The following is a 24,299-nucleotide window of genomic DNA, read 5'->3' on the forward strand; positions in this document are numbered from 1 at the left end:
CAGCACAATTGTGAATGGCGCTTTTCCCTACTGCGATGCATCATTTTCCACTGCGGCTAGACATCTACTGCCCTCTACCGGCAATGATACCAACCGATCACTCCATTTCTCTTTCCTTTTATTTCCCCTGTTTACGCCTCACCGCGTCACTTGCGACTATACATTCCTATACAATAAATCATTGTTACAATGTCCTGTACCTACCATTAAAGTTTGTACCATGAATTCGGGACCACCCTGTATATATATATGGAATGTTACTGATCAATTAAATCACATGTATTATGGGTTGCAATTAAACCAAATAATGTTTTATAAATTTTATTACAAAATAAAACTATGAATGATACATATATGTCAAGTCACTACAATTGAGATGAAAACGCTAAAATGTTTTTAAAAAAATGAAGAAGGATTTAATTAATTATAAGCGTACTAAACCTAAAAAGACAGGAGCGGAAAGTGTTTTTGTTTCAAATATCAAACTTCGGCAAATTTTTCATATCCAGATAAATTCTATGACTTTTCCTTAGTTATTATCAGCTTTATTTGATCTACCACATAAGGATAGTGATGAGAATATGTCACGACTTGAGGATTTTACAAATATATGACTCTTTCTTATGTCTGAATCCCCCTCCTTTTTTTTCTAACTAACACGCAAAATGATGATTAGTATGAATCCGTGTATTTAATCAAAGATATGCAGGTTGTAAGAAGTTAATAATAGGATAATATTATCTAAATGTTGAATGCTTTCACTTATGCAATACAATAACGTTTACACTAATATAATAACCTATACAATACAATAACGTTTCAGAATCTATAAAGTATTGTAACATGATATAGACGTCTAAAAACGTTATTTATTTTAAAAATGTAGAGTGTTGAAAGTTATATTAAAAGTAAAGAACAAACTGAGAATAAGTATGAAAAACAAGTCGTTTCCTAAATTAGAGCTTCAGAATACCTGATAATAAACTGTGTTTGGCGTTTTTGAATCTGGAGTCCATGTAAGATTTTTTGAGGTGCCAAACTCGCAGATGAGAGTTAATGGTTGGGTTGATTCACTTGATGACAAGTTTATAGAATCTTCTGGATCAGAAACAGATATTTTCCATTCGCATAATCTTCCTTCTAAGTAAAGATGCAAAAAAGAGCTATGAGTTCACAGATTTTGTTCATGTTTTTTTAATTATTAAAATAAATTAAAAATTTTAAAAACAATTAATTTTTTCCTTTTTTTATACATTGAAAAAATTTACAGCTTATAAAGGAATAAATTTTTTTAAATGGATTGCAAAAAAATTATCTTACTACAGTCCCTAACCGAATTATTAGATTCTTTAGATTATTTAGATAATTTAGATTATTAGTACTATTAAATTCTATATAAAATCTCAATTACCCGGTGATAATATACAGCATTATTGTATTTACTCGGCTAAAGCCGTTTTACACTTGTTTATGTTCTTGTATTAATTGATTAACATTGTAATGCAATACGTTAAAAATAAACGCAAATAGGAAGTATTTAAAAAATCTTCTGAATAAAAATCCATTACATGTATGTTTAAATATAAGAAGCATTGCATATAAATTCGAGCAAAACATGTCATTATTAAAACACCACAGTGTGTCGAATAATTTGGTCTAATTATTATAATATACTATTATAATACCTGATATAATAAATATTACATATTTATATAATATATCGTCGAATTTAACCAATTGATACACGAACGTAAACAAGTGCAAATTGGTTTCAGTTATGTAAAAACAATAAAGCTGTATAGTATCACCTGATAATTAAGATTTTACATAGAATCTTAAAGTGCGTCTAATGATTTGGCCAGGGACTAAGATGATAGAATTACTGTTAAAACTGTTAGGCATACACACACGTGCAGATGGCATTCTGTTATCATTGTCCTTTATATGGTTTGAGAAATCTATAACTCGTGGAAGTTATACTAATGTGCACTTTAAAGAACTCAAATTTCTGCATTAAAAAAGAATAAAAACAGAACAAAAATGTTATCAAAGTATGAGAGAACCATTATCTGAGCCATCGTAGTAAAGGTGCAATTTAAAGCATCAAAATTGGTTTGATTCTGAGAAGTAACGGAAAGACAGTGTAAAGATATTATTATAAAAAGCTTTAAAAAAATGTTGAGGCAAAAGTAACTAACGTTAAACACAAGGTTTTCTTAATTTTATTTTTATTGAATATTAGCATCAGTATTTCAGATGTAAAAATAAATGTATTTAAGGTATCCGAAATAAGTTTAGAAAAGTTTTTTTTCCTTCATTTTAATATGAAATTTTTAAAAACTAGTTTGGTTGTTTTATTACGTGTAAAAACTTACAAATCTAGTAAAAAATGTTATTATTATTGTTATTTTTTTAACTGGCCATTTTTAGGTAAAAATAAAGACTTTTTATGCATATACGCTGAACACTGTAAAAAAATTTTTATCACCTAAAATAAAATAAAAAATCCTTCGAGAATTTTATTTGGAAGGCTTTTAACTATGTTTTGAACTATTATCTTAAAAGAAAATTAATATACGACTGAGTTAGGGATCAATGTACTTAAAAAAGCAAATTTTTTAAAATTTCCGCTCTTCTCTTTGCGAAAAAGCATGCAGAAAAAATGAAATTCTACGTTTTTTTCTTATCTGTAGTTCAAAACATGTGTGCTATAAATATAAATACTCATGAAAAATTGTAGACAATTATTTTAAAAACAAGATGAGATATCTTGTTTAAGGTGGTGTAAAATCTGCAAAAATCTGATTTTGAAAAAAATTATCATAGATAATTATCATATATGAACTGATAATTGAGATAAATTATCATTTAAAGACTTAAAATTATAAGTATATACACTATTATCAACTTTCACAAAACTGCTATAACTTAGTAAATAATTCGACTTCAAACGAAATTAAAATACTTTTAGAATGCTAAGTGTATAGGGATTCTAAATTCATAATAAAGACAATTTGGAAAATTTTGCCCAAAATTAAGCTTCTGCACTAGTCAGATACTTTAAAGGAATGTGAGCATGCAAATTTTCTAGCATAAAATTATAAAAATTTGTGACATTTAATCATAATTGTATAAATTTAAAAATCTGCTAAAAATTAAACCATCTTACCGACAGTTGGAAAGAATATGTTGGTATTTGAATCTCTAACTACTCCAGCAAAAAACTCTTCTTTCGAGCCCTACAAAAAATGATTGAAAACTAATATAAATAAAGTATAGTTTTTAATAAATATAAAAATGCCTTTTTTTACACTTCTGAAAAAACGTAAAAACTCTATCCAGCATCACAAAACGTTTAATCTATTTTAGTTAGTAGTATAAAGTTTTTAATTTAAAATTTTCAATACAAATAATAATCAAAAATGTTTTAGTAGCACTAATTCATTTAGTAGTTCATTAGTTCACTTATAACAGCTACGATATATTGAAACTTGTGACGAAAAACAAAACACAAGATCAGAACACTTTCTAAATGGAGCTCAGCGAAACCCTAGGGTTCCGTGCGGAATTGTAAGAGTTAGAATTTTTTTTTTGTCTAATAGCAACGATTTTTGAAACCTTGTTTATATATTTAGATCTAATTAATAACCTATTATTAATCAGACATTTCGGTTGCCGCCTTCATAAAGCTGCTTACAGTATGTCGATAAAAAAGAAACAGCAAATTTTTTCTTTAAAAAGTATTATTTTTCCAATAACAATATCTTAAATATATTATAAAAAGGATTTGCATTTATGAAAAATTGTATTAATATTTCCCATCGAATTTTTCTAATAAAATTAAATTTCTAAATTCTTTAATAAAGAAATATGTAACCATTTTCAACTTTCATTTCAGTTCTTTTAGCTTTCAATGCAGAAAAAATCATAATGTGGCTAATTTGTTTCATTTTCACTTATGTATATACCCAAAAACAAATTTAAAACTAAATTAGATACAGCTCCTGGAATGTGAATTCAACTGTCGGATATAAAATCTAATTTAAGATTATTATTAAAAAAAAATAACGAAAAAATTTCGTTAATGAGAATATAAAGTAGTCTTTCATTAGTAAAGATGATCACAATTGTTTTACTTTATTTTATTGTTTCTATATATCTTAAATTTCAATCATATTATAAAGTCAGGATTCCGCCGAAGAATGTTCAATATTTAGGGTTCCATAGCTGAAAAATATTGGAAACTACTGCACTAGACTATTTCACCGTAAATGTCAGTCCTTAAAGGACATATAGTAAGATATACATTAATGTTAAGCATGAGGTGCATACATTTTTTGCATAAATAAACTTAAAGATGCATAGGAGGGTTATGCATTCGTATTTGCAGATTAATAAGGTAATTACTCATATTTTAAGTTTATTATATATTAAGAATAATGGGCCAAAAAATTAAAGTTTTTCTTTTAAAAAATATTATTTTAATCTTATTTATAAATTAGCCAAGATATATTACCTCTGATGCCTTAAGTAAATAGCCGCCATCACTACTATCGGTAATATAGAACGGATGCCGTTTATTTGGAGTATTTCCTCCTTCTACAATGAAAGTGTAACTTTCTCCTCTTTGCACTGTCAAATCAGGTGTCGGTAATCCATTGATGTACCACACTAGTTCTTTCCTGTAATCTATCGTAGAAAAAAAAAATTCTATTAGGAAAAAAAAATCTGCACGGTACTATTGATTTATTTTTAGATCTTCTTTTTGCTACTTTGCTATTCCATGTAATAATTACTTTCAGCAGAGCACGCACGCATATAATATATAATAAAACGTATCATATTTCAAATTTTCTTTTATATATATATATATATATATATATATAGAATTGCANCTTGAATTCAAAGCTTGCTAGTCATGCGATAAATATATATTTTGGTATGCATGGCAACAGTTATTCAATATATCTTTCTTGTCCAGGATTATAACAAAAATGAGGGTTGATAATCAGAAAAGGCGTGAAGTGTGCAAAATAAAATACGGACAACAATGAATATAATAAATAAATAAATACAAGAAAACACTAAGAAAGTTAAGAAAAACAATAAGTAACATTTATTGCGCTTAAGCTGCAAGTAAACAGCACTCATTAGATAAGTTCAAAATGAAGAATAAAACAAAGAAAAATTATAGACATATGAAAAAAAGGGTTTCTTCTTAGTGTTTTCTTGTATTTATTTATTTATATATATTTTTTTTTTTTCTTTCTTCTTTTTTCTTGTTTGGGGCAGTTGAGGGCAGAGGGTTGTTAGCCGTATTTAGCCTGCAGAAACTGCTCCTGCACGGATTGCATGGTAGTATTGTCCTAAGGAAGAGGCTGTCAGTATTTTCCATTTTTTTAAAATATATTTTTGTTTATATTATTATTGGTGCTGTTGTTGGTGGATTCTGTTGTCTTCTGCCGCATTTGAATTTTTTGTCGGGTATTCTGCATTAAATTACATTTTCTTAAATTATATATATACACATATACTGTTGTAAAAACAGTAATTTAGCTCAATGTTGAGAATGAATTCTTTCATTAAGAGTAAATTATAATGTATTTTAAAAAAACAAGATTTTAAAATTAAATTATAATTTTCGTCACTCATAACTGTTGTGTGTATTGTTTATGGTTGACAAATTTCAATTTAAAATTTTTTGTTTAAAGCCTATAGTCTAACCATATATCAAATTTTATTTTCAATAAAATAAATTTAATAAATATTTTAAGAAATACTCTTATCAACGCAGATATTGATGCCAGATTATTATTTATTTATTTGCATGTAGCTGTTTCTGTAAATTCATACTTACATTTTTTAAATTCAGGTTTAAACTTACGTTCTGCAGGCCCAAGTTGTGCTCTAAAAATACGATCACTTGGACAATGAATTTCAAACACATGTTTAGGTTTCACAACTTGAATTTCATTTTCATTTGTTTGAGGGCAATTCCAAATTGGATCTCTACCAAAGTCTAGTAGAAGATTACCTTGATAAAAAAAATAAATATTCAATAAGCACAATTTAATTGTCCTTCGTGTTAAGAAATATAATTAGCCTAATTCATAACTACCTCTGGAGCGAAATTTTGGGGATTCGACAAAATTTTCATTTTGAATTGATCCAACTGCCCAAAGAATGGCTTGGGGCCCATCTGTATAAATGTTTTGATCATATACCTGGTCTTCTGTGAAAAGAAAATTATTCTAACATCAGGTAATAAATAAATTTTATAAGAATTTTTAAAACTTTCATCATGCTTCAGAAAAACGCAACTTGCGAATTTCATAATGAAAAAAATTGAATAATGGAAGAGATCATGCAATTGCGATAACTGGATTAGTTAAAAAATCTATTATTTAAATTCTCAAATTATTTTTAAAATATTGCATTTAACGATTTTTTAGTGAAATAGAGCAAAGCTTCACAAAAATCTTTCTTAATTTCATTGTATTAATTTTGATGATTAAGTAAAAGCTGTTAGTTTTTAAAAGCTATTTGAAATTGGAAAATCCTTTTAACACTGTAAAAAATTCCGGATCGAATTCCGGTAAAAATACCACGCAACTTTTGCACCGGTACATTTTACCGTAAAATGCATTTTAACCGGAATATGTAATGGTAGAAAAAATGTAATGTACCGTAACTTCAACAGTAATAATTACAGTAAAATCACTCAATCACTCTAATTAAATTAATATTACTATAATATTTTACGGTAAAAATGGATTTTAGGGATGATGCACCCAAAGTGTCGGTACTTTACACTGTTATTTGATCCGGAATTTTTTACAGTTTAGTCCATGCGGAAGCTCACTCTCAGAAATGCTGTCACATTGTCAATATGATTCTACAATTATTGAATGACCTAGAACAAAAACTAATATACTTTTAGAAAGATGAAATAGTATATTTATCGATATAAGAAGGTATTGACTACTATCATTTTTGGAAAAATTACTCTTGTTTGAAAAAAAGTTACTATTCAGACGTAAAAATGATCTGAAAATTAGCAATTAAAACTACAAATATAAAAAAAAAATTTTTTTTTGACTAGAAAAGGAAATTTAAAACAAATTTACCAAACTTTATGTTTATTTATTAATCTTTATTGTACTGATATTAAGTTCAACTATGAAACTATTTTATGCAATATATATTTTCGATTTTTCTGATAGAAAATAGGTTTAATTGAGTGTTATTAATAAAATTATTACGTTACGAACAGTATAAAATGAAAAGCAGATATATTGCGTTGTAAAAATAGTAATTTAATTCTATAAAAAAAATAGTGTTTTAACAATTTAATTTGAAGCATTTACGCGTTTTCTTAAAAAAAAAAGAAAAAATACTCAACTATTGTAGTATGATTTCAAGCACTATATAAATATTTTTTTAATTTTTATTATCTAAACGCAACTATTACCTGCTTTTAATGGCCTCTTGAGGACAATAGTTGTTGTATTACCAGATATTGTGGTGTTTACCATTTCGATATTATTTTTAGACCCTTGATGAGAAATATCCGGGCACATTCCATGACCGTTTTCACACTTGAAGAAAACATTAAAAAAACATCAACAACAAATTTTTATACTTGCTCATTTTGTAAAATTGATATACATATTACCTTTTCAATGCTCTCTAAGAAATAATCTTCAACATGACCTCTGCCATTCTCATCAAGCCAAGCAACTATTGCATCAGACGCATCAAACTTAGTTTCAGTATCGTCTTTACTCAAACCTAAAGCCATGTATTGTAATTTTCCTATAAACATAAGTAATACATTAAATAAAAATATTCATGCAATAAATGTTTACTTGACTATAGATTTAAAACAAAATGATATAGAGATAGTAATCTAAAATTAACTTGAATTTTAAATTTTCTTCCCAATACTCTTTTATGTTCATTTACATACTTGGCCCAGAGAAGCAGATGGGATACTAGTGTTTCCTATATCTATCTATACTATATATATATATATATATATCTTACATCTATGTAAGAAAATTATTGATTTATTGCGAATGTTTGGAAGTCCCCTAGAAAAATAACAATTTCATGTAATTACAAAATTGTTTNGAATCTATATATATATATATATATATATCGATTCAAATCATCAATTCGTTAGATTATCGGAATTATATTTGTGCTAAGATATATTCGTTTATTGTCCCGCAGTGGACTGATCGTTAAGACACGGTTCCCAGAAGAACACAGAAGTCATGCATCATTGGTTGCGGTCAGTGTGCGGGTGGGGGATCCCTTGGATCAATCTACAAAGGGACCGAGGGTGTTCGGTATTGGTCATCGTTAAACTGTTTTACCGTTAAGTGCTCGACTTCTCGCGTAGGTCGTTGGGCTACAGAAAGGGGATTGCCACCCCTTCTGCAGAGGATCAAAATTGTGATGGTATGGCTTCGGATCATCCTTAGGGATGTTTCCCAGACCGTTGCCAACAGCTTTAGTGCGACGTAAATAAACTACAACAACAACAATATTCGGTTATTAAAAAATAATAATTATTTCCGCGGATTTATTGAGTTTTTTGTTATTATATTAAGGATTTTTATACCTTAGATAATTATTTTGATGTAAATAAACAAATCAAGGAAAACGCACTTAATTTCTATGGAGATATACGTGTATTTAAACTTAAAGAAAGAAGGGAACGTGTCTATATTTAATATTGTTACGTGTATCTAAACTTAAGAACAGTTTGTTTGGATATGAGTCGTCATTAATGATGTGTTCTTTAAATGACTCTCATGAACATGACACGCCACTGAGGCTGCTTCTGGGAGCAGATGCCTCTTTTTGCTCAAGCAATGCCACTGTACACTGCTAAAAAGTTTGGTGTATAGTTCTAAACTAAATGTACTCTGAAATTTAGAACTGTAGTTATTGTACAACAGATTGTATAAAATTGATAAAATAGCAATCATTTGTAAGAATTAGTACAAATCTGTAACTAAAAATGCGCTTGTTTTTTAAACAAAATGTTTTTGTAATAAAGTCATAAGTTCACTTTAATGCGCATGAAAATGAGTATTGTCAGTTAACAAACAAACAAAAATAAATAAATACATAAAAACCTACAACACTGAAAAAGTAAAGAAAAAATATGACTATATACATTGAAATTTTTTTAATTTACCTCAACACCGAAAATGGTGCAACTATACACCAAATTTTTTTACAGTGTACCCAAGGTAGAAAAAAAGAACAAAAATCATTTCTCTGGAAACAGTGAAATTTTTCTTCTTCTCTAGGTAATAGATTTTATTTTGGCGTTCAACCCAATTCTGAGTTTACTACAAACAAACAGCCTGTTCAAACAAACAGCCTTGAAATTTTGAACCTAATCCAGAAAACAAGAGAACTTCTTGGTCAAGAGTAGAGGCAAACTAGTCTTCATGGAGAACTTTTTGATGACACTAACCAGTATTTGCGTTACATGGAGAGGAAAACCTCGAAAACCGCATTAGGGGATTCTATTCCAGGATTCTAACCCATGATCCATATACCACTGAGGAGATTTTATGTCATCTCTGTGGTCAGTGCCAGCGGAAAGCAGAATTCGTACTGACCAGCCAAAGCTGGGATTCAAACCTGGGTCACCTTATTGGGAGGCGGATGCTCTATTCCTTATGGCTCAAGTAAACTGATTATAAATCGTTAGGTAATTAATATAGTTTTGCTATGTTTAGCCAGCACGAAATTGGTATTATAATAACGTATTTTACTGAGGGTTTTGGTGTATCTACATATTATCAAAAATAGTTTATGATTGAAAAAATTTTTTAAAAATAGTAAGAGTAGGGATGACTGTTACAGCCTGTTTCAAAATCCACACCCAATATCTGCTACAACTACCCCCATTAAAAGTTTTACACCTTTGAATAACGGGTTCACCGATAATTTAGACTTACCAACATTTCCAGTCAAATGAATGATGATATCATTTCGTTGAATAGCCCATTTTACTTGTAAGCTTAAGTTGTCGTTCAGCATCTCACAATTCAGTTTATTCTACATAGCAAATAAATAATTAAACGCTATTATTAAAGTCCACTATTTTTATCTCTATAGTATATTACAATAGCGGTTTTCAATGACCGCATTGTAGTTAATTTTAAAGCTTCGTGTTGAGATAATTCGTACGATAGAAGAATAAAGAAATAATCACTTTATAAAATAAAAATATATGTATTTTAAAACATAAACAATTTTCAAATTCAAAACATTAAATGCAAAAGTAAGTTAATTTACATATTAGACATCTTTGTGCACCTAAGACAGTCTTCGAATTTGACGAGATTAGTAAATAAGTAATGAATCATGCAATCAAACGCGAATTATAATGGAAATCCGTTGTCGTTGTGGAGAAACATGCCTTTCATTAATTTCCTCAGTGCAAAAGCTCTCAAACTGACGATTATTAAGGAGTGATGGTGCGCCCTTAATTTCATAAATAATTCTCTCATCTACAAAATAAAATTTCATATAAAAGCGAAATAGTTCTGCAAGTATTAAAAACATGTGTTTCACGTAAAATAATGATGCACTTTCAAATATCATTAGTTATTACTTGGATTTTATTACATGGTAGATAGAAAAGTAACAGCTCCGGTGTATAGTAGTTCACTATCATGTTTTAAGATAACTATTTCAACTATATTTTAAACTGTTTACTTTTTTAAATAACGACGACTTTGAAGAACCAGGTAAGTGACATTTTAGTGAATTTGAGTAAATGAGTCTTTATGTTCTTCATTTTGTTCAATCTTTATGTTTTTAGCATAATTGTGAAGACATAACTCATATTTGGAAGTGTATTTACATGACCATAACTCTTCGATAAAGAAGGATTTCTTAATGATTTTGTGCTTAGCATTTGCTTTCCTTCAAGGAAGTTTTTTAACATTTTTCAACGAATATAATTTTGTTTGTAAAGCTAAAATAAATATGCATATATTTTGGCATATATTCACGAAATAAAATTTCAGTTAACTCATTTTGGAACAACCTGGTATCAAGCCAACACCTCTTTTAAAAGAGAAGGCCTCAGAATGGATCAATTTAGTAGGCCGACGTAACGAAAATAAACTGCGCAGTGGGGAAACACGAAAGATGTCATTACGTTTGGACTACTAAAGGATCAAATTTCCTGTTTATGGCAACCCGTGCTTAAGCCTTCTATGTACTAGGAGGTATTGATCAAGCCTTGATTGCCAGAAAATCTCCCAAAAATGATTCAGAGGCAACAAGAGGTAAATATAACTTTTTCTGTTTTCTGCACGATTTCTTATCATTATCGATTTATTGATTATCTATTTTTTTTGCAACCCGTTGGAAGAGCAGGTAATATACTGAAAAAGTTCCATAAGCACAAAATAATATTTTATAATAATTGGTTCTGAAAAATAAAATAAATTTATTAACAGGGCAGTGTGTCTAAAACACAAAGTATTGAGAACTAGAAACAATAAAATAATACGCTAAAGACATTTATGAGATGAAGCCTATTTTTTTTTTAATTATTGATTTGGAAAATAACCTGCATTAATTTTTAATGAATGGAAACAGCTGTTTCAAGTTTTCCATTTTATTCTGAGTAAATAACTGCCCACGCCTTAGCGATCGTTGCCAAGTGAGTGATATTCTAGGGTTGTTTGTTAATTCTTTGCTGTTAAGTGACTTGCCTGGTCCTTCCACTCGATTCTTCAAAAATGTCACTTATCTAGTTCTTTTACTAAAGTCTTCAAATATGATCATAGAAGTAGTTTCTGACTACACAAAATCGTTATGAAGTATTTGATAAGACCGCTTGTAGATAATATGGAGTTTCAATTCGATGTCAGTGTTCCTATTTTGTAGAATGACAGTTTTTGTATATTAATTTTGGTAAAAAATGCTTCGTACTGTTAGATAGACATATACTGGCATATGTAGTGACTATGGGTCATTTTATTTTACCTATGTACCATTTCCTTTGAACCAAACAGTTACGGTAATAGCTGTTGCTTTTCTGAAAATCAAGATTAATCTGTTTTTAAGTGAGCTCTCTGTATTTCTGAATAGTAAAATAATATTTAAAGACACATTTTATCAAAGTGAGTTGAATAAGCTGTTTTACAGGACAGAAAAAAAATATTTCTTCGAATTTTAATAATATTAATATTGTAAACATGTAGACATCATTAATCAGAGAGCATCTCTAAGTAAAATGTCAGGCTCTATTAAATTATCTAATTGTAGGGTTAAAAACGGGCACTCTCTCAACGTTAATGAATCTTAAAAAGATTTTTCTTAAAGCTATTTCACTAAAAAAAATTTTGATTTATTTTTTATGAGATAAATTTAAAATATTTATAGAAAAAATAATTTGTCGAAATTTTTAAATAGCATAAACATTTTCAATGAACAGCTCCAATGAAAATTACTCATTATGTCATATAATGCTAATGTCATTATGTCATTCTAAAAAATGTAAATTTTGTAAGATAATGAGTAATATTACCTAGTGAGTGATATTACCTAAAATATAGAAATGAATGCGACAATATAGAAATATAGAAATGAATTCAAATTAATGCGACAGTATGAAGCATTAAAGTCAAATTTTTATCGATATTTTGCTAAATCGAATGTTATTTACACATCATACAAATATCTCGAAGGGATGAGCAAATTATTTAACAAAATTCTTCGTTAAAAACTCATCGAAAATGGAGACACTCGATCTGATTGTGTTGAAATTAATTTCAAATTAGCAAGGAATAAAATCGAATTGATTTGTGCCTAATGACTTTGACCTGAGACTGATGACTTTGTGCCTAATGACTAATATAAATCTTGAATTAAACATGCGTTACAGAAATGTTTAGTCAATACTTATTATACATCACCTGAATTTTCCTGAAAGAAATATAAATTGACCGCGTTAACTAACTAAAAATTATTTTTAAATTGGTGATATGAATTGCGTAAGTATTTTCACCGTTTCTTGCTCTGGTACTAATCCAAGGTTACGAGGTGAGGGTGGAATATTTAAATTAGTTGGTAATTCCACGGAACCATAATCTTCATTATCTTCAAGACTCCGTAAGCTCAAAACATTGTATTCTAATACAGAATGTCCATCAGGTAAGATGATAACGACAGTTTTACCAATGTGTTCTTTTACAGGTGAGTCCCTATAGAGATGTAGACAATAAAAAAAAAATAAAAAAATAAGGAATATTGTAAAAACATTCAAAACAATGAAAACCACATTTGTATCATATTTTTTAAAAGTTGCTGGCAGATTCAGCACAAACAAATTTTATTTTTGCAACTAGAATGTAAGTATGACAATTCCACATATTTAAAAAATAAAATTTTCAACCTGATCATTCATTATTTTATAATATTAAATTTTATTTTCATACCTCATTTGATACTATTTTTTACATATTTTTTTCATATTATTTTCTATTATTTATTTATTTTGCATATTATTTTTTACACTGTTAGAATTTTTATTCTGAAATTGCAGTAAAATAATCGGCAGCAGTTTGTCCATCCAAATTAAAGTTTACGGTAAAGAACATTTTTTACCTTTACGGTCTCGAAACCGTTAACAACCAGAAGAGTTTAAAAAAACATGAATACAAAACTGTACGACGTTTTAACCATTTACAACTAGCATAGAAATACTAGACATTTTTTGTACTAAGCAGCTTGTTGCCATTCATACATGAATTAGAGCATCGCATTCTAAAGGGCCACAAATTTGGAATCTATAATCTACTAGTATTTTGTTATTAATAATTTAATAGTCTTTCGAAATTTAATTGCAGATATGTTTACCCCAAATATGTGACCTGACGATTGATTATAGGTTACAGTGGTCAAGCAACAGTTATAATTTTCCAATTATTTTGTATGAAAAATTCCAGTAATTATATTATTTTAAGCAAATCAATAGATACGTACTTTAAATTTAACTTCCTCTTGTTCTAATGATTTGATTCGAATGAACATATAGATTTCAGCCATTAAAAAAATTGACGCATTCAATTTTGAAAAAAAAGTATTAATAATCATTAAATTGAGCATATTATTAGGCAAATATGCTTTACATAAAAGGAAATAATTTTATAATTCGAGAAATAAGTTGAAAATGTTTAGTCATCGGACAACGTCATTGTGTCTAGTTAAAAACAAGATTAACACAAAAATAAACCTTTAAAACACGTTTTCTTAAAATTGATTTTTTTTAAAAATCCAAACGGAATGAAGTAATAGAATCGATATTGAGAAAATGGAAACTATGAAAATTATTACAAAATTGTAAAATACAGTTTCTCTACTAATACGACGTTTAGTAAAATCAAGCTTTCATTCTGATGTAATTTTTAAGATAAAAAGTGAAGATTACATTTAAATAAATAATTTTAGGTATATTACTATAGTGAAGAGAAGCGTAGTGTCACCCAAGTAAAAAGATGAGCAGTTTTAAAAGAGATTTTATAATTTTCCCCTTCCTTTAACCCCTAACCAACCACAGAAAAGGAGGAAAATAAACTGAGAATTTCATTTTATTTTCAAATAATATGTACGGCATAATCACGCATTTTTGGTTATTTTTCAGTTTAGATATTCCTGGTGATACTAGATCTGCCGTGCAATTGAAAAAATAATGTTAAATGCTTCGCAATAGATTTCGACGTGACAACTATTTTCTTTCTATTACGGCTAATGCTATGAACTCTAAAATAAAATGTATGAAAACTGATAAAACGAAATTTATTTTTGTAATATATGCAACTTATGATATGAAAATGCCAAATATATAAAAATCTCAATTTTTAATTTTTTGTCCAGATTTTGTCATGGTTAAGTCAATTTAAGAAGGCAAGATAAAGCTATAGTTTAAATACTCATGTCCGAAAAATAATTAAAAAATAAATTTTCACGAATANTATATATGTAATTAATCGCTAATATATGTATAATATATTAGCGAATACTTCGGCATATTATATTTGGGACAATTATACAAATTAAAAGTTTTGTGAGAATAAATTGCAATTTTAAGCATCTAGAAGTTTGTGAAAGGGGTAGAGGTATGCAAATGTTCTACCAAGTGCATTCTTGACAAACTTTATGGAATTAAGAGCTGGAGATCCGGGTGGCCACTACATCCTTTGAAGGTTTTTATTTTATATTATTACCGTCAATGAACAGACAACCCAATTTTTTGGGTTTATGACTACCAATGCTCAACTCTGTAGCTTTTTAATTCTGAACCTAATCCAGAAGGCAAGGAAACTACTGGATCAAGTATTGGGATAAATTTGCTTTCGTGGAGGACTATTTTAGTGGAACTAACCCGCATTTGCATTACATGGAGAGGAAAAAACACGAAAACTTCCCACGGTTAACCTGACGGCAAGGGGAATAATCCATTATCAGTCTACTACTGAGGGTATTTTACGTCAACACTGTGTAGGAGCAAGCCGGCTGTGGAATTCGTATCTACGAATCATCGCTGGGACTCGAACCCGGTTCCCCTCATTGGAAATCGAGCTCTCTATCCCTGAGTCATCACGGTTCTTCCTTTGAATATTTTCGACTTCTAAGTATTCTTCGGTTAATCGAGCCCTGTTTGGACGCGTATTTTCATTCTTAAAAAAAAAATGAACTGAGAACAGATGATACTTCTAATCAGTCCTACTTAGGGCTGTAGAATATCAGCTTTAGTCTGAGAAAATCCGGCCGGTTCCTGTAAAGATAAATTAGGTGGGTAACACATTCCAAAATCACACCTGCAAACATACCCCAAACTCCGCCACTGCCATGATGCTGGAGGGATGGTACCGGATCGCTAATTCTTTTCATATGTGTACAAATCAAGAATCATTGTTTATACTGAATCAATGCTCATCAGTGACTTGGTGTCAAAAAGACATTTTCTGAGGTTTAGAGCTAAAATTTTAAAGAGTGTTCAGAAGCGCTGTTTTTCCTCAGTTCATTTTTATGAGTAAAAACACGCGTTCATATATAGCTGGGGTGACCGAGGAATACATCGAAACCAGAGATATTCAAAGTATGTCAGTCAAGACCCATCGAGCTTTTTTAGAATGCACTTGAAACAGCAATTGAAGCTCACCTTACTTGAGGAGTGGGATTTATTATACTGAGACTTTAGGTAAAGGTTTTAAGTAAGGTAATCTCAAAAATTAATTTCATGCTTTGTTTCAATTACGAAGTTAACACATAATCACACATAATTAATACGAACCTTCCATCTTCTTCAAGTAGTTTTATATCATCCATATTTGATTCCACATCTTTAGATAACCACCAATATACTCCTGAAAAGAAAAACATAGCTTAAGCAGGCAGGAACGTAAATATTCATTTAACTTGGATTAATCTAACACGCATTTTTAATCATATGAATAAAAAATTAAGGAAGTCACTGCATATTGTTGTTCCTAATGACACATGCCAAAGCCAGCAAGCCTGCTTGGTGAAAACATTGCAAATTTAAGGCAGAGGGGGCATGTCTTTTTTCTCTGTGGCGCCATCTATAGCCAAGATTACGACTTCAGCCATACATGCGTCACTGCCTTTTCATAGGCTGGACCCATTCATGCATCCATTCATTCGTCCACAGATCGTAATTTTGACCTGAACCAGGGAACTAACAATCTACAATTCAGTACCCCTAGAGGTATGATTTGATTTTATGATAAAAGTTATAAAGCTCTTAAAAAATGATTAGATTATTAATAGTTGATTCATTCATTAAATGAAATGTAATGAGTTTAACAACTGTGAAGTTTTCTGGAAACTTGTTTTACAAGAATATATTTTTTTCATCCAAATTATTTTTAATTATTTATTAATTTGTTTATACTTAGTTGCAAAATTTTGCAGTATGCACTCGTATAGTACGCAAAAAATAAACAGACTACCCTGAATACCTTTTGATCAAATGATGGGATCTTCACGTTCTTGGACTCATTCTTAATGGTTCAAGGGAGTTACTTTAAATATGCTAATTAATAGGTGCAGACGATATTTTAAGTTACAAAATAAAATAAAAACAGTACTTTCTCTGAATAAACATACTTTTTTTTCGATGGATTCGGATTTCTGACTCCCAAACTAGAGAGGGTAGCAGCAATCTGGAAAATATGATCCCAATAGTTCGTTCAAGAGAGCTATTTAAAGTTTGAACCCGTTTATGTTAATTTTATGTTTTGTGCATTAACCATATCTCGAGAGCTTTTTAAGGAGAATTAAAAAGAAATTTGGCACACAATTATAAAATTCGTTTATCCAAAGATAATTCCTCTTAAAAAATAATTTTTAGTAAATATTTATTATATTTTGTTATTTTACTTAATAATAGTCGAAAAAATTTAATACAAACAATCTAACAGTATAAAATTTTTTACATTCTTTTAAAGAATGTAACTTAACTAGGTAAAATGCGAAATCTGAGCGAAATCGGTCGATTAGTTCCTGAGAAATCAAAATTTAAAAGCACATTTTTTTTTAAATTTCAATTTCTTTGGAACCATTCGACCAATTTCGTTCAAATTTTGTGTTTTGCCTTGCAAAATTATTTTCTAGGAAATGATTGAAAATTTTTTATACTTTATAGTTCAAAATTTTTTCGACTATTATTAAATAAAATTATAAAAAATAACAAATATTTAATAAAAGCTATTTTTGCATATTATTGTCTTTGAATAAACGAGCTTTATAGTTGTGTTAACAAATTTTTGAATTCGCTTAAAAAGTTCTCACGATATGATGAAATACGAAAAAATTGAAATTAAGATTAAGAGGTTCAAACTTTGGACTGCAATCCTGACCAAACTATTAGAACCATCTGTCCCAGATTGCGGCTATCCCCTATATTTTGAGGGCCATCAATCCCAATTCGCCAAAAAAAAAGGCACGTTTATTCAGAGAAAGTACGTTTTAGTGTCTGATTTTATTTCTTAAAATATCGTCTGCACTGTTTAATTAGCATATTTGAAGCCACCCCCTTCGAACCGTTAATATTGAGTCCTTGAACTTACAAATTCAATCATTAGATCAAAAGTTATTCAGGGTGTTCCGATTTTTATTTTGAGCACTGTACATACTCAAATAATTTCCTTAATGTGTAAACTGTAACTTATAGAAACGACAAAAAAACGCATTTTATATTAATTTTCTAAACAGCTTAAGAGGATATTCGTAATTGATACCTTTTTGTATATAAATGTAGGATTTTTCGATAGTATTTAAATTTTTTGGAAACCAGTGGAAATCTTGAATAATTTGCATTTTTAGTTTCATTACTTAATGATGTGTGCATTTTCATTTGATAAAAAATTACTTTATTGCTAAGGAATAGTTACTAACATTTTTACTTGTATCAAAAGGGTTTTTTAACGACGAAACTGTGGAAGTTACTAAAAAAAAGAATAAAACCCGAGGTATTCGCTTTCTTAATTTTTTAATCCTTCTATTCCTTTTTTTTTCTTTTTCAAAAGTTATAAACCTATCACTTAACCTTCAATTTTAGGGAATGAAACAATTCTGATAAAAATTAGCTCTTAAAACATAATAAATTTCTGTAAAACTTACTTTTTTGTGTTTTTAATCAAAATAATAATGCCTTGATAAAAAAATACAAAAATGTTTTAAAAATTTCAATTCAATTCATTTTTGTACCATACATTTATTTTTTTGGTGGAACACAATTCAACTGCAGATTAAAGCAAGTACAATTTGAATTTTTTCTACCGATTACACAAAAACTATATTTATCATAAAAATGATCCAAATTAGAAATATTTATAAATTAAAATAACAATCAACATATTTTGATGGTTAAAAATACCTTAAAACAACACGAACATCGGTTCCATTCAGAAATAATAATTTTTTCCTAAACTTGAATGTCTTGATAAACACTTTTTGTTATTGTTTTTTGTCTCTAAAATATAAATGAAGCTGTTTTTGAAATCAAATGCTTCAGTTAAATCTAATGCATTATTTAAGCCTTACCTTTTCCAGATCCATCATAGTTGAAATCAGGTATTAAAAAGGTTTGAGAATCAAGTATCAATATGTTACCAGTTGATACACCTTTTGACGTGTCTCTTAATGGGCCGATAAGAACTGGCCGAGGCGGTACAATCGTCTCGGGAAAAATAACATATCCAAAACTAGTCTGAAATAAAATAGAATATTTCTAAACAAAATTAGGGAAAGTTTCTTAAATACAGGAGGCGGCAAGAAAAAAAACAGACAAACAATTTTTCATGCAACTTTATTAAAAATAAATAAATTAATAAAATGTAACAAATAATAATGAGAGTAGACTTTTAATGTATCGCATTCCCACCGAAGCGATTGCCTTAAAGAGTCCAAACTTTTGTGAACAACGATTGAGTGCAGAATAGTTAATATAACTTTATTAAGAATAAACAAATTAATAAAATATAATAAATAATAATGACAGTAGACTTTTAATATAACGCATTCCCACCGAAGCGATTGCTTTAGAGAGTCCAAACTTATGTGAACAACGATTGAGTACAGAGTAGTTAATATAACTTTATTAAGAATAAAAAAATTAATAAAATATAACAAATAATAATGAGAATAGACTTTTAATATAACGCATTTCCACCGAAGCGATTGCTTTAGAGAGTCCAAACTTATGTGAACAACGATTGAGTAATCTAAGTTTATTAAGAATAAACAAATTAATAAAATATAATAAATAATAATGACAGTAGACTTTTAATTTAACGCATTCCCACCGAAGTGATTGCTTTAGAGAGTTCAAACTATTGTGAACAACGATTGAGTGCAGAGTAGTTAATATAACTTTATTAAAAATAAATTAATTAATAAAATATTATGAATAATAATAAGTGTTGATTTTTACTGATAAATAAATTTAAATGGTTTCAAAGTGACCACTTTTTGCAGCGTCGCAGAGTCGTTTTGAAATTATCAGCAATGTCTTCTACCTTTAATATATCACATTTCCGCAGAAGCGATTGCTTTAGAAAGTCTCAATTTTTATAAACAACGATTGAGTGAGTACAGAGCGAACGAACAATTTTATTTACACTTCGCTTTCCTAGCCTAAACAACTATAAAATTGCAGATCTTTTTCTTAACATTATAAAAAAAGCCAAAAAACAAAACTCGAAATTAGAGATATATTATAAAATATTTTATAATTAAAGTGGTAAACGAAAAAGAAATGAGCACAAAAAAAGAAATGAGTTGAAATGAGCTTCTATTCTATGATGCAATTACTTTGCCCAATTTTTTTTGCCGCACCCCTGTATTGAATATTTGCTAAAAATAGAGAATATTACTAAAAAGGGAGAATATTGCTAAGGATTGAGAACATTGCACAAATAGAGAATACTGTTAGAGAATATTTTTAAAAGAAAATAAATCTACAACAATCTATTACCCAGTTTCGAGCAATAAAATTTTTACTTTAATTAATTGTGTTTTGTTTCACATTTTTAATTTATAATTTGATTTGGTTTAGGATTGATTTACTTATAATTTAAATTGATTATCGTCAAAGATGTTTTTTTACTTTACTTTTTAAATCTTTCCTTCAAGCATTTCATAAATAAAATTACAAAAATAGATGTTATAACTTATCGCATTCACTGTAAAAAAATCTATAATTTGGGAAAAAAATGTAAGCAACTAAGTGTCATTCTTTAGTCAGTCTTAGTGTTTTTCTCAGTTTCAAGTCTCTAAACGAAATTTCTAGACTAATAAAAACAGTCAATTTTCGAAAAGTTGTATTATTAATTCTTCTAAAACTGTCCTTCTGACTTAATTAAAATTCTATCGAAATAATTTTTCTTCTGTGTCTATATCAAATTAAATGTGGTCTCATACAATTCGGTTAACAAATTTGTTATTTACCATGTGAATTAAAAAAGAAAACTTTAAAATTTATAACTGCATGACAAAATGGCAACGGCTTAAAATATCAGGTTTATTTTCGCTGAAGAATATTTTTCATGTTTTCCAAAATTAAGTACTTTAAGCGAATCTGTTGGTTTAAGATTAGTTTTCACGAGACGGTCACGTGTTTATAGCAAACGGGAGAAATTTTATGCAAAATAGGTATTCCAGATAATGTGCAATTAGTTTAAGAATGTCGTTAAGAAATGTTTGTGTTTCGATTTCTGAAATGTAATGTCTGAAATCTAATCATGCATATTCATACGCATCATGCGAGATTAAATCATATGTGTTGCGTGCAAAGAAAAGGCTTATTCCAAAATTTGAAAACGTGGTTTTTCAGATGTTATCATGCTCTAACATTAAAACTCAAACGGAAAATCTTTATTTTTGGTCTTAAAACAGAATTCCAGCATTTTTCGGTGCTATTTTTAGATTTGTGAATTTTATAATTTCTTGACTAATTATATAGTCAGGCAAAGATTAACAGTGCGGATAAAGGACTTTCTTTATAAAAAATACAGATAAAAGATTTTCTTACCTTCTTTTTGAAATTTCTTAGAAACAAATCTATCGAAATAAATCGATAATTACCTTAGATAATACCTATCACAGCATCAAGGAATAATTTTTGAATACTTTCCAAAAATACTTACACAATAACACAATCCAGTATCTTATATCTAGTATAATAACACAATCCAGTATCTCAAAACAAGTTGTAATGCTTAATTGCGTATTTTTACGAAAAAATCGTACGTTTATGTACTTACTTTAAAAGTATGGCTCCATGACCAAGATATAAATTTATTTAAATAATAAAATAATTCAACAAAATTTTTTTTTTAAAAATATAACTTACTTGGAAAAATTATACAGTAGCTGTTATTTATTACTTAATTTACATTTAACTTTTAACACCAAACAAGTAGAAAGTTTTTTTTATTAACATTGAATGAGTTTCAAACTTAAATTGGGAAATACCTAGCAAAGACATGAAGACCAATTTTTTCTATTTCTTAAAAAATTAGTTTTTATAGACAAATCATGAATTAAAAAATGTGAAAATTAAGAAGAAAAAACTTTTATTCATAGTCTATTGTGAAAAGAATAGCTAATTTAAAAATGCTTTCTAAATTCAAAATTTCATTCGATTTGATTATTTTGCCTTTTTGTGTAATTGTTCACAATTTCTCTTGGCTAGAAATTCGATATTCTTAAATTATCCTTCAATTGAAAATTGCGAGTCAATTAAGTCTAGAGTTGCCATTTTCTTATATTTAAATAAAGAGTTTTGAAAGAATAAAAAGGGATAAAGGTGGAACACTGTTCGTTATCACACAGAGGTATTTTTAATTTTTTCAGCTTCACATTTTTAGTCATAGCGCAACAATGAATAAAAATTACATAGTTATATAGGATCGGGCTATTTCTGAAGGTTTGATATTTTTACTTGCTTAAGATAAAATATCGTTTCTTAGAATTTTCAGATTTTTTTTAAATTTTGATAAAATAATACGCTCAAAAACTCTTTAAAGGGAAGAAAAAAAACATAAATTTTTCAAGTAAGAGTCATATTTGAGTTTATTAGTAAAAAATTTCATGTTTTATCGTAATGTTTTTAGTTGCTCCATTTATTGAACTCATAATAGTTCAGAAAATATAGTACTGCATTTTATATTACAATACTACTTCTTTTAGGACTTGCATATATATTTGGTTGTCCATTTTTGCTTAAATTTTCTAGCTCGGTCCAATATAGGGAGCTAGTGGTATGAACTAGGCAACTGGTTTTCTAAATCATACGAAGACCTTGTGAAAACAATTAATTTTCAGTACTTACTGCACAAATATTATGTACAAAAAAGTAATATTAGTAGCTAATTATTATATTTTATCAATAAAATATTTCAAACGTATTTTTCTTTGTGAATGATAAAAATTAATGTGGGAAAAATGATAAGATTTAGACAACTTTCCTCTATCTCAAGAATACAGTCTCTGGCCAAATTATGAGATGCACTGTAAGATTCTGTGTAAAATCTTAATTATTAGTTAATACTATACAGTTTTATTGTTTTTACGCGGCTGAAACCGGTTTGCACTTGTTTACTTTCGGGTACTAATTGGTTAAATAAGATGATATATAATATAAATTCGAAGATTGCATAAATTATCCGATATATTATATAAATATAGAATACTTATTATGTCACAGGTATTGTGTCATTATATTGTAATAATTAGATCAAATTATTAGACTCCCTCAAGTTTTTTAAAAGCATGTTTTGCACGAGTTTATATGCAATACTTTTATATTTAAACATACATGTAATGGGTTTTTATTCGGGAGATTTTTTATGTACTTTCTATTTGTATTTATTTCTAAAGTATTGCATTACAATGTAAACCAATTGATAGACGAAGGTAAACAAGGGCAAACCGGTTTCAGTGGCGTAAAAACAATAAAATTGTATATTATTACCTGATAATTAAGATTTTACATAGAATCTTATAGTGCGTCTAACAATTTGGAAAAGAGACTGTAATTACTTGAAACATGAAGATGTAAATTCCTCACCTTCACCATATTAACCTAAAAAATTGTAATAATGAAAAACCATAAATTTAGACTGAAGCATTTAATTTTTAATTTAAATGTTATTCATTGTTTCTGACATCTGAAGAACTCCCGTACTTTTATAGGTAATTTATGCTCGATAAAATGCAAAATATGGAAACTTAAAACAAAAATGTTTAAAATAAAAGTTTTATAATTTTATTTTCAAATTTTTATGTGCTATACAATATACAGTCTCTTAAGTTTTTACCGTTTCCATGAGACATAAGTTAATATAATCATTAGCAATAAATTTTGTTTGATATGAAGTTTAAGATTTTATCTATATGACATCGATATTGCATCTATCCATGGAATTTCATTATTAATTATCCCTATAAAATATGCAACTAATATAGTTTTAAATAATTTACCGTAATTGCTTATTCTGAAATTATTAATTAGATATTTCTTGTTAATTATTAATAAAATGTATTTAAATTCAGTGGTCTAAAAGATCTAAACATATATTTAATTTCTTAGTATTCGTATTTAAGTAAAGGATATAAGCAACTTCAGCGTCATATATATTCTAACTTATAAAAACTCAGATTCGAATATAAGTTTCAGTTTTAATATCTTTTTTCCTATCTTTACATGAAGTAACATTTTT

At 28.3% G+C, this 24,299-nt stretch overlaps 1 protein-coding gene across 2 annotated transcripts in view; it reads right to left on the bottom strand.

The window, feature by feature from the left end:
• LOC107448366 (uncharacterized) overlaps window positions 1-24,299 on the bottom strand; it is a 73,088-nt gene that overhangs the window by 3,744 nt on the left and 45,045 nt on the right. Inside the window, exons 5-15 of one of the 2 annotated variants that reach the window (XM_043054894.2) lie at window positions 19,120-19,285; window positions 16,346-16,418; window positions 13,058-13,253; window positions 9,987-10,086; window positions 7,676-7,815; window positions 7,472-7,598; window positions 6,119-6,232; window positions 5,885-6,034; window positions 4,517-4,689; window positions 3,170-3,239; window positions 974-1,140 (exon numbers count right to left, since the gene is read on the bottom strand). In XM_043054894.2, the coding sequence (XP_042910828.1) occupies window positions 974-1,140; window positions 3,170-3,239; window positions 4,517-4,689; window positions 5,885-6,034; window positions 6,119-6,232; window positions 7,472-7,598; window positions 7,676-7,815; window positions 9,987-10,086; window positions 13,058-13,253; window positions 16,346-16,418; window positions 19,120-19,285 (1,476 nt within the window). Of the gene's footprint in view, window positions 1-973; window positions 1,141-3,169; window positions 3,240-4,516; window positions 4,690-5,857; window positions 6,035-6,118; window positions 6,233-7,471; window positions 7,599-7,675; window positions 7,816-9,986; window positions 10,087-13,057; window positions 13,254-16,345; window positions 16,419-19,119; window positions 19,286-24,299 lie in introns of both variants that reach the window. The other variant, XM_043054893.2, reaches the window with a different exon arrangement.

The sequence above is a fragment of the Parasteatoda tepidariorum genome, chromosome X1 (assembly GCF_043381705.1).
Source record: "Parasteatoda tepidariorum isolate YZ-2023 chromosome X1, CAS_Ptep_4.0, whole genome shotgun sequence".
Classification (NCBI taxonomy): Eukaryota; Metazoa; Arthropoda; class Arachnida; order Araneae; family Theridiidae; genus Parasteatoda; species Parasteatoda tepidariorum.